General features: G+C 41.9%; 1 protein-coding gene across 1 annotated transcript; it reads right to left on the bottom strand.

Annotated features, from left to right (window-relative positions):
* Positions 1-209: 209 nt before the first annotated feature.
* LOC135487414 (uncharacterized) lies at positions 210-10,686 on the bottom strand. Its single transcript, XM_064771047.1, has 4 exons — positions 10,580-10,686; positions 5,643-5,852; positions 1,979-2,101; positions 210-1,728 (listed from the first exon to the last, which is right to left on the bottom strand). Exons 1-4 carry the CDS (start codon positions 10,602-10,604, stop codon positions 1,361-1,363), a joined length of 726 nt encoding a protein of 241 aa, XP_064627117.1. The 5' UTR covers positions 10,605-10,686; the 3' UTR covers positions 210-1,360.
* Between the last annotated feature and the right edge of the window lie 1,870 nt (positions 10,687-12,556).

Raw genomic sequence — 12,556 nt, 5'->3', positions numbered from 1 at the left:
TCTCCTCTAAAAGATGAGATCCTTCACAGAGATAGACATCTCCGACTGCTCTGAAGACAGTCTCTTATGAAAGGTGAGATCCTTCACAGAGACATTCATCTCTGACTGCTCTGAAGACAGTCTCCTATGAAAGGTGAGATCCTTCACGGAGACAGACATCTCCGACTGCTCTGAAGATCATCACCAATAAAGTACGCAAGGCAAGGGCTAAAAAAAGTAATACTGTTTATTTACCTTCTCGAGGGGACATTCTAGTTCTACTTGTGAGAGCTATTAGGGAGTGAGTCCGCACACTGACAGAAATTCTACACATGTACTACAAAATAGGCGTGCATCACAACACAACTGGGAAGCCTGCCTTTCACCATGTTTGACAGCGTTACTCAGCCAATACATTTTTTTGGAACAAGCATATTAGTTCTCATACAGGGGTTAACGGATGATCTAGTCTCCACAAATTTCGAGATATGTGACCCACGGTGAATCTACCAATGGGCATCCTGAGATACGGGTTTTTGATATTCCTACCGAAATATCAAGAGGCGATGTTGAAAATCACTGGTTATATCAGGATGACCAATGGGTACCACAATCCCCTCTATACAGAACATACATATTGAACTATGATTACAGCCAACACATTCACCTTGTCCTCTTTAATTGCATTTTAGCCTAACATACAACATCCTGAGATACAAGTTTTTGATACTCCTACTTCCAAAATATCAAGAGACACTGATTATGTCAGGATGAACATAAAAAGATTAGGCTCTAATTCACATGGATCACAGGAACAATTAAGCACCATGCTATTATATACCTGGCATGGGCCACAACAGACATTCCGGATTCCTTGTGAGCTCTGTGTCTGAAGAAATTGAGGGGCAAAAGAAACTGAAAGGAGTGCCGTTTGGCCCCTCTGATAATCTTCTAAACAAATGATTCCGACGAATCTATTATGGCCAGTAACCAGTGTTTAAATTTGAATCCCCACCATGCCAATGAAGGGTTGCTGGGGTTCCCACAAACTATCCCTTATTTGCCTCAATAATCCTCTTCTCCCATTGTCAAACCCAATGATCATGCCATTTCCAAACAATCTAGTCACATGGAGCACATATTTCATTTCCATTCTTTTCCCAACCAATAGTCAACAAATTTGGTGTGATGTATGAACAGACCGAGGCAAGCCCAACCTGATCCCTTTATAACAGATACCGGTAATCACGCTTTATAATGGCAGTGTTTCACGGTTTCACAAGGACAATGTCACAACCAGGCAGCGGAATGAGATCACTTAAGTCCTTTCTTAACACGACAAAACCGTATTCCAGCTACAACCCAAATCTCTCTTTCGGTCCTAGTATCTTTCATCGATTACATAAAGTGCAGAAAATCCACACTTTCTTTCATTTAGTCTCTCAACGAAGTCTCTTGCACGATTGAGGTATGTCACTCCAGCACCGAGTTCGCACATCAACACATACATAAATGTCCCATGTTGTACAATTCGTTTATGTAACGTGATCCGTTTGAGTTGTAATTCAGCGGCAAGATGCGCCTGAACGAAATCAGCACCACTCCAAGTTGCCCACATCTTATCAAGTCTGTCGGGGTCGCCCTCTGCTTTGAACGCGGTAACTAAGTAAGCTGTCATTTGGTTGGAGGGTTGCTTTGGTAGTGAAGTGACGTCTGGTGCACCAAGAGTTCTCGTCTCAATGAAACCAGCTGAAGAAGAAATGTATTGATCATTATAAGGTGTTTCAGTAATATAAGAATGTTAAGCACACCATGTGAACGAAAACCCCGAGAGAGAGCCGTTCAGTAAGCTACATGATTAAGCCACTGGTAGCTCACTTTTTGTGTTGCTTAATACACTTCCCTTTGTTTTGTACAAACCGTGAATTGACGTTGCTTTATAATAACCCTCGTTTAATTGTTAAGAAGTAACATAGCTTTAAAGGCAATAAGCTCCTACCTTGATGGTGGATTTGTTCATTTCCATGACCTTCATGAATAACCTTGATCCAACTTGGATCATGTTGGAATGAGCCTTGTTTTGTTGTATTGAAGACAGCATAGTTTATATATGGAAATCTGGCTGAAATGTACAAACGATAAAGAATATTTTCAATTTTTGTTGAAATGCTGAAATACAGACCTGAAATGCCCTTTTCAGATCTAAGGATTTCGACCATAACCCTGATTTACTGATCAACGAAACCAAATCGAAATCACCTCTGCTCTATACCACCACAAATCACCTCTGCTCTATACCACCACAAATCACCTCTGCTCTATACCACCACAAATCACCTCTGCTCTATACCACCACAAATCACATCTGTCCACTGAGTAGTACGAGACTCTGGTGACCAACGACCCGCCACATGATACATTGCGATAACTTAATAATCATACAATATATTGGTATCGGGCGGCCAAGTTTCTTCTACCAGAAAATTATCTTGGAATGAAATACATGTAATGCGGTGTCCTTAGGTGCCAGGGTCGGATCGGCTTACTGAGGCAGGCAGATAATGAAGAATGGGACCAGGTGGACAGATCGGTTGGATTATGATAACAGTAAACTATCGACAAGGTGGTAGAGGTATAGCGTAAGCTTGTCGTTTTAGTAAGGTTAATACATGTTCAACTTCACCATAGCAGGATGAAAGTCGGGTCTAGCTTTGGATCTGACCTTTTATGACTGAATCATGTCTTAATTAAGAACAGTGCCAGTAAACCAGTGCCTTCTTTTGTTGTCCAACAACGGTCTTTCATAACACAACACTCTCAAGTCAGAAAGAAAGATTAAGCAAGTCATTTTGACAAGCTTCCAAGAAACAGACCTCAAACAAGAGACGTGTTTTCTTCTTTGGCACATCGTGCAAAAATAGATGAAACCACGTTGGCGGTTACCACTGCATCTCTCGAACACATCAAACAAAATCCCCTATTAGTCAGGCCTGTCACGTTAACTCAAGAACACTGGCAGGAAAGCTTTCACGTTCCACTCTCGCATGTCATTCTTTATGGACGTCCAAGGAATAACACAGCAGCCTCGCATTCCCCTGTTGGCATCTGTCATGTCATCCGGCACTATACAAGACAACACGCTTCATTCAAACATCAAAGGTTAGTCAGCGCTGTTGAGCAGGAGGCCCTTAACAATGGGATCCGTCCTCAGTAAAGAAAGGACAAAGTGGACGGACATGAATACTCAAACAATCCAATGATGTTCATACATATATAGATAGATTCCAAACTGCCAATGTTTCATGACGTCATAGGCGACACATTCAGTAGTTGATAATACTACAGCTGGCAATAAAGTTCCAGTTCTGGTTTGGAATTAGGAACAGAGTTGAAAAAAATGCTCAGTCACGTCAGTGGCATATACTGCTGGTGAAACCAGCAGAACTGTTTTATTCACTTATCTTCATTTTGCATGCAGTGATAGTTATTGCCACCAAAATGTTTCATTGACTATGCCTCAAATCCATAGCAAGATGTTCTTAATTAAGTCATGATTCAGTTACAAAAGGTCAGATCCAAAGCTAGACACGACTTTCTCATGATCCAAGGGAATTATGAATAAATCAATTCAATCTCCCAACATGAAAGTGGACGTTAATTTCACTCAGAACACCAACCTGATGCCCTCAGAATAAAGCAAGCAACGACGTTGAATGAGCAGGAAACTCCTGTGGCTCGCCATACCACTTGCTTCTTGTGATTGATATTCGTAATTAGCGAGTTCGCCTTGATCGAATCACCCGCTGGCTGAATCAGATCAATATCAAGAACTGGAATGAACCCCTGGGAATGAACCAGAATGAACCAACTCTTCGAAGCCTGAAGCCATATCCTCGGAAGCCGTATAAAGTGTTTTTCCGATAGATCTGGCCAAATGTATTGGCTGACCCATGAAGCTGCATGTATCACATAAACATAAAGGAGACTCAAAATCCCAAAACAAACATTGGAACAAAGAGGGGGCAATACAAATTGGGCTGTAATTGGAAGTAGTTTGGGGTTTAGTAAATTATGGTGTGGTGATCATTTCTCCCGTTCCCAAACCAATGTTAGCTTCAATATTGCTGACCTGCTGTTAATTACTAAAGCATAATAATGTGATCACAATAGTATGTTACACCACAGTCTTGAAAGACTCTGGTAACACAGCCTTGAACAGCCGGTGTCACAGTTGACCGGCTTTAGTTGACACCGTCAAAGAGCATTGGTTAGGCTGTGATGTGGTCTCATTCCCGAGTTGAACTCGGTACCTTTGGCCAGAACGATATGAAGAACACTATACACGTACATGTACTCAAGATTAACATTCATAAGGCCACTCTTGATATATAGACATAGAACTCCAATGCGTTCCTCTGATTTCATTGAAAGAACAACCTGATATTGCTGTGTTTTAAAGAAAATCAAGTTACCGCAGATTACAAGTGATGTCGCTGTCAGTGAATATCTACCAGCTGATAAAGTCACTCAGGCTGTTATTGGAACAAAAGTATTTTTCGTCTCCATGGTAATGCCTGAAAACTACGAAGGCAGAGCTGCTGTTGAACACGACTTTCTTGGGTACAGATAAAAGCAAGAATTGCCTTGGTATTGTGACTTCGAAAGTTGCCAAGGACAATGATCTGGAGTAATCTGATTTGGGCACGGATCAAAACAACAACAGTTCTCTGGGAAACGACAGGATCTATTGACCATATATGGCCGCCACTTTTACCATGTCAGCATCAGTATCAAACCTAAAGTGTTCTAACTTGGTCATTTATTTTGGCTTTATCCATACATGTCAGCATTAACGTTGATCAACTGGTCAACGAGAGCAACCAACACGGCAAGAAAACACAATACACATACAAGCAACTCTCCTTACTACACAGAATGAAATGATCAATACACATATTGATTCGGTGACAGGTGATTCACTACATAACTGTGGGGAACAATCACAACAATAGGCTGAAACAGTGCTGACCGATTTCATTTCGTAACTGAAGTAACTCGATCTATATTGGGTTACAAACCGCCACATTTCCTTAAGGTAGTCAATTCCTCTATAGGAAAGAAAAAATTGCCAAAAATGTGACTCATGTCTCAAAACGCACACTCGGATACTTTCAATCTCCATTTCTAGCCTTGTTAATAATTTACATTGTTGTTCATTTTGACATTTAAGATACTCCATCAGTCTAAAGTATTCTCAGTTTGCCAATAAACCAATAGTAACAAAGCCCATAAGTGGCAATTTTCACCCACACAAAATGCATTATCGTGCATCAGGCAAACGCCAAAAATAGACGATCACATCTAATTCTCCAAATGGAAACCAATTTCCCCAGGAATGAATCATCGGAGATCCGTAAGTGCCAGTCAAGAAGGCGGAGCAGAGTATTTTTTGTCCAGTCTGTACGTTTTCGGAAGGTGATTTTTCACCCGGTATATAAAAAATATATTCTACTCAGATTTACAAAAGGATGAGTAGGCCACCCCTTCAATTGACAGTTGGGTTCCCGATCCCAGCACATACGAAACTGCACAATGGCAAGTTTTGACCCACATGAATAATGAAATGAATTGTAGTGGGAAATGAGATTCCAAATTCTACTTACGTCTTTCATTGACATCACGTAGCAGCATCCCCTCCACAAACTGCGGATGTTGCTGTATCACATGAGCCACGTGAAGGAACCCTTCCTTGAAGGAGCGGAACAACGGCGGTGGAGGAATGTGTTCAAAGAAGTTATAAATGACGAAGAGTTCCTGATGGGTCATGCGTGCTGCATGGTCATCGCTCTCCATGTCCAACACGGACGAGGAATCTGAAACAAAAATGGAATTGTTTTTCATCAAAAACTGACAGATCTAACAAAATTGCAACGATGTTCGCCTCTTCATTTTATTAGGCAAACTCATCGAACTGTAGTTGAGCCAAGGCTCTGACAATGAGATCAAAGGCAACCTGATTGGTTTCTACTCTGTGGCTAGTTTGGGGAAATTGGATGGAAGCACATCAATCAAGAAACAAGTTGAAATCTGTTGTTCAAATTTGCTACCGAGCTGACAAATGGAAAAAAATATTCCGTTCCAGAAGCTGGAAGAGCATGCCGTTTGGTCGCACTTGACGTTTCAGTGGTGGTGTGACGAGAGACGAAGTGACTGATTGACAAGCTGTGCCGGTGAAGAAGTTGAAAATGTCCTAGGATAGAATGCCCGGGAAACAAAGGATTCTATTATGCGCTTCAGTCTCTGAGCTATTGACGGTCAGGGTCTCTATAGAACCATATTGCAGAAGACAATAGGGCCGGACACTTCTTCCAGGGGGGGGGGGGGGCATTCGATACTGTTACACCGGCGTGGATAAGGGTAAATCTGGCCATCCTGCCTGGCTCCTGTCTAAAGTCTCCCTATAAAGGTCATGCCCACTATTACTGAATAGTACGACTGGTTATCCAACACCAATTACAGGTGCATGTTATTATTAGCGCTTGTGAGTTAGTCGTCATCCAATCCTCGAGCGGCTATTAAAGGCGTCATTAAGAAAACTGTAACATGAGTAATAAAGAGTGATAATTTGCATCATTAACTAATTCTGCAGCAGACGGCCTTTCATGTAATGGTTTAATTATCTGTGTCAAAATATATCAGTCCAACAATTCATACTTTGGTGTCAAGGGACCTTTGCCTTAGTTCCTCACATCACATTTACCTATAACCCACAGGAAACATCTCCAATTCAATCCAGTGATACACCCACCTAACATCCATAGACAGAAACCATTAGGCCATGCCGCAAACCATTCCTTAGTCATTAGCTCGATTGACCATCTAAAGATACAGTTAGGCTCGCTCTCAGCATCACTGGACTGAATTAGTCGAGGCTGCCAGCGAGTTGATTAGCTAAAGGTTGGACACTGTCTCATTAATCCATCGTATATCACGATGAAAGAGAATTGATTATGCGGATGACAATTAGATATCAAGAGTTAATTGCTGTGGGAGAACAGGAAGACCTTTCCTCCTGGGTAGAGGCAAGGCTCGACCATAATTCAGTATTCTATTTTGTTACAGCAAACCCATCCCTTCATCTCTAAAACGCCAACGTTGCCATTAGAAAACGCACGTCTGTCACAGAGAAGGTCACCATCGCCAGGAATGTCTGTATAAGGCTCTACAATCTACCTGTTGATCGAGAACTAGTGGAAACCATGACAACCTATCAGGATGCTGCCGAAACCATTTTGACTTATTTCATTTGATAAGCATTTAGGAGTGATATATACGGCCGCTTCAGCATTCATTCTCGGATGAGGACAAATTTACATTGGTGTTTGTTTATCATTCTCGTGCATCATTCTTGAAAAAGACGTGACAACTGCAGTAAATGTTGAGGAAGCGCAGGAGGATGGACATCCTGAATTATTAAGTGGTTTTCAATATACTCCGCCTGTCGATAGAAGTAGGAGTAAAAAAGCCTGATCTCAGGATGAGGATGGAGGATTGTGTAAAAATAAGATACATGGATCAAGATAATTTTTTTCTGGATGACAATTTTACTTCGAGCTTTCATCTCTTTTAATGAAATGAACTTTTAAATAACAGGGCATCAGAAAACTAGTCACCAAAACAATAACACTGATTAATGAGTTATATAGTTTGATCTATTCCATACGTATAAATAACAATGGGAATTAATCCCAGATTAGACCTGAAATTCCATCTGATAGAATGCCCAAGGCTAAGGTGCAGCTCGGCTGAGCGTATTTCTAAAACGACAACAAAGGCCGTTTACTATGAAGTGTCCTATTTATATAGGATATCGATGATGTTTTCCTTGTAAATGATATGTCTGTGTACCTAAAATACAAACAAAGAAGTAGCATATTTCCGATATTTTTGAAAATCGATCACCCAAATATAGACAAGTCCTCCTTCATCTGGTATAGAAAAATATTGATAAGAGATAACTTTTGCAACATTTTCGGGATATCCGCCTTGGTGAAGATAGCAACACAACTCATTTTGGCAGGGGATTAGCCCAACTATCAGTCCCAACAATCGGTCCCTCAAGACAGTTTTATGATTTGGCAGTTACCCAAATAAGTGATCAGCTTACTGATACTTAACATAATTGACATTAACAGCAATAATGATCTTGTCTGCAAATACATTAGGTTTCGGCTCCACATCAGCTCGCTTCGGTTACTGTTGCTTTTCAACACATCTTCTGATGATTCAATGCCCATCTCCAAACACCCTCTTCCTGTAACATCATTTTCCTCTTAGCCAAATCTTTATACAGCAACATTCAGCAGTCGTCATCGGTGGTTTTTTTGTTAGATTGATTTATACAGTAGAAAGGCCAATCACAAATATTCAAAGGATACAAGATTCATCCAAAAGAGCGTTCTTATGAGCAATATATTGGAGATGTAGCATAAAGAAAGGCACAGTATAAAATCAAAGTTTCTAATTCCCGGTTGGTTACATTGGGCCCGTCTGCGTCTGCGTCCATGACACAATCATTAATTACCAGCCTAATTTTAGCAAAGTCAATTGATTTTTAACATTGATGGCGGTAGTTATGTGGAGAATATTGCCTAAACCTTCTCAAACTAATGGATAAATCGATAAGTTAAAGGCTTCCAATATATCCTATCCTATCCTAAGTATGAGCAGAGGACCAAGGGAAAGATCCAAAGAACTCTCATCGATCGAGTATATATATATACTGCACTTTTTTTAGTGATATTCCAATAGCAAACTGCAATTTTTTAGTGAACCTGGGTCACCCCCAACCGTAGATCCTGATGAAGTTTTATACCAGAGCCGAGAAGCGAACATTAACCCCTGATATCCTCATGATGAGTCACCCCAAGGTCATGACCAATCAAGACGCCAAAACCTGGAGTCGTAACCCGACCTTTGATGAACGAGCCACATCGGGACAAAGTCGCGACTCCGTACAAAAGAAACTGAACAGATCGATATGAATCAGTCACATAAGACAAATCACTGGCATCCTAACCCGACATTTTAAATCAATATCATTGCTCTCCTCCCTCTCTTGAGACTGCAGCGGTCACGTTGCCACAACCACTAAAGCTTATAAGGAGATTCATTGTTCGCCTGATTTGTCAGAGTTTTATAATCAGTCTCATGAATTAGGTACACGTGCCAGGAAAACAATAATTCTCCCCAAAGGTTAGATATTTTTCAATACCTACCAGCCTCCGTTCCGCCATTGCACTACAGATGATCGATTGATAAATGTATCCTTGTTTTTGACTTCAATGAAGAATGATGACATTTCGGTGATGTGCATTTCAATGGCTCTAAATCGTGTGGGAGAAAGGTACATTCAAGAACAAATTGAAAATAAGAAACCTAGACAACAAAGGAAGCCTCTTTATCTCTCGGGTAAATAGAATGACTAGGCTTTTGTGCTTCTCTTCTCGATCGAAGAAGCGCAACATTTACACACACTCAGAGGCAACACCTCCATGTTTTTTCCGACTGAATACCTTCATCAAGAGATCAGTGGAAATCACTCGAGGGAAAAGAAGACTGAAGAGGTGGATTTGAAAAATATCCAATTGGACAATCACAAATTCATCATCCCTTTACTTAATCTTAGTTCTGATTGAAACTGCTTTAAAGGGAGCCTATAGACAGGAGACAGTCGATCGTCAATCCCATAGAGATCTCTCCTATCTCAAAGTATGATGAATATAAATGTAATCAACGCCAATTCTAAGACAATCCAGGCCCCATATACTAGTCTCCTGAAGACAACCAAACTGACCCCCGCCTGTACAACGACCCTCTTTAAAGGGTGTCTGTAGGAAGGGAGGAGTCGGGCAGCTCTCTATCTACCTGATGCATATGTGCACAGTATAGTTTCACGGGAGACATCTGTGACTTTCGTATCTCCCTGCATTGAAATATCACATAATTACTGATTTTCTAGAATAAACTAACCTGAACCACACGTATACCAGCTGCTGTATAGTGTAGGCCTACCAGGCTTTCATACATTGATGTGATATAGAGGAGTATGTCATTGACTCTATAAAACGCGGTGACCACCAATTTGACTCCATTGTCCATAGTCCCCCTTTTTAAAAAGGTTCTTCCAGTTTTATCAGAATTCTTTCGCCCAGGCAATAATTGGTCAGCGAGCCTTTGATTACAGGCTTGGTAGAGCGAAGAGATAGTAGCAATTAAAGCAACTGACAAGAGATGCCTATACTTGATTGTTATGATGTCCCGAAAAAAGAGAAATCGGCAAGCCGGCTACATTTTTAGCAGCAAGCTGACATTAACTGCCGAAACCGCCGATAAGGATTGTCGGGAACACACCACTATATATCTATCAGTGAGATCCCGTACAAATGGGAATGCTGGGACCAATTCCACCGTGACCAAAACAGGCAGATCGTGCCAGATAGCTCGATTCTGACGAAACAGTGAGTTGATGGAACATCTCCATGACCTAATACGAAAATCACTAGTCAAAAGGTTTATGAGAATATATCGAATGACTTACCTACAGACTTGGCGCGTTTGTTCATGAATGACCCTACTCAGTCATCTGCTCATCAGTAAATGTGTGTTGTGTCGCAGGCTCAGCAGTTGCTTGGCACTACAAGTCGCTCGACGCGCCGCATGGGGGCTGGGAAATTACTCAGGATCGGTGACTACACAGAGCGGCCTACTCATGGCCAGTTACATAATACCATAATCGGTCGGAATACAGACAAAACAGTGCTAGCTCTACATCTGACGAGCAATGATAGGGGAACAACTTGTCAAGACGACAAGCATCCGGGCTAGCTCTTGGAAACGACGCATTGGGGAACAACCCATCTTGAATACAGATCAGTGCCAGCTCTGGGCAATGGCGTATAGGGGAACAACCCATCTAGTGCTGCCCTTGGCTCTGGGTGAAACAGCATTTGTTATCTCGCCATGTCTGGTTGTGACAGTATCTGCAATCTCATCAGGTCTCGTTATGGCAGCATCTCCTGTCTATCAGGTCTGGTTGCGTCAATGCTGTATTAGGTCTGGTTGTGGCAGCATGTTATGGTTGTTGCAGTATCTGCTGTCTCTTCAGGTCTGGTGTTCTGATTTCTTGCAATCCCTTTATGGAAACGATCAGGTATTCACCATGTGAAAGTGAGACCCATTTTTCATAACGGTGGAGACAAGGTCCACCCTATACACCTTTCCAGAAATGGGGCGCTGAGTGTCCGAAATAGTGATGTAAGGGGAAAATAGGCCTTATGGTGGAGGGACAAAGGAGATAGTTGCAAGTATTTGGCATTTTAGACTCATATTTCGTGCTATATAAGGGCCGTTTAGACGACGCGAAAAAATCCGGATGCGTCCCGAATCCGGATTAATTTTTCGTCGTGTAAACGCAAAAAGATCCGGATCAATGTGGTTGCATCCGGACTAAAAAGGTACCATCGCCTTGGGTGGTTTTAATCCGGATTCATCCAGATTCGATCCGAATGCGGTCTTTTCGCCTGTCGTCTAAACGGCCCTAATAACTACGTTGTATTAAACATAATGCTCAAAATTGATTCATGAAAAAGGTGATAGGGCAATATTAGCAGTAATGGAAAAAAGTGTAATTCCATTAACTGAATATTGTTTTTAGACACTATAACATTTTAGGCCTACTTTTCCGTAAACCACGAGAACAATGTATGTGAAAAAAACAACTCATATAAGTGAGGCGCCGAGTATGTAGTATGTAAGGTAAAGAAAAGCTCGGTCTCTAAAGTCTGGAGGTCCGGAGTCCGTAAGCGTGACAGTCACTCTAGTGGCGTGTCCCACGGATAGATCGAGAGGGCGGTTTGGGGTTCCGCCGACGGTGCTCGCATGCATTGGTCGTATCCCCAAAACCTTTACAAAAACAAAAAAATCTGGAGACGTCGATCCAGTGACGGTAAAGGAATTGACGGTGAAGTTACAAAAAATCTGGTGGCATCGATCAAATGACGGTAAAGGAATTGACGGTGAAGTTACAAAAAATCTGGTGGATCGATCCAATGACGGTAAAGGAATTGACGGTGAAGTTTCAAAATCTGGTGGCATCGATCCAATGACGGTAAAGGAATTGACGGTGAAGGATCTCCGATTGTGACTTCCTCATCTCTCTCATCATGTTGTCAACACGGTGGAGCAGCCAGGACTGATTCGGCCTGGCTGTGACTTCCTCATCTCTCTCACCATGTTGACAACTTGGCAGAGCAGCCAAGACTGATTTGGCCTGGCTAGGCTAGCTGTGACTGTCTCATCTCTCTCACCATAATTATTGTCAACACGGTGGAGCAGCCAGAACTGATTCGGCCTGGCTGTGACTGTCTCATCTCTCTCGCCATATTAACAACTAGACAGTGCGGCGAAGATTGATGTGGCCTGGCTGTGACTGTCTCATCACTCGTGCGCATCATGTTGTCAGTACGGTGGAGCAGCCAGGATTGATTCGGCCTGGCTGTGACTTCCTCACCTCTCT

This window comes from Lineus longissimus, chromosome 5 (assembly GCF_910592395.1).
Source record: "Lineus longissimus chromosome 5, tnLinLong1.2, whole genome shotgun sequence".
Taxonomy (NCBI): domain Eukaryota; kingdom Metazoa; phylum Nemertea; class Pilidiophora; order Heteronemertea; family Lineidae; genus Lineus; species Lineus longissimus.
This window is presented reverse-complemented; position numbering and strand designations above follow the sequence as displayed.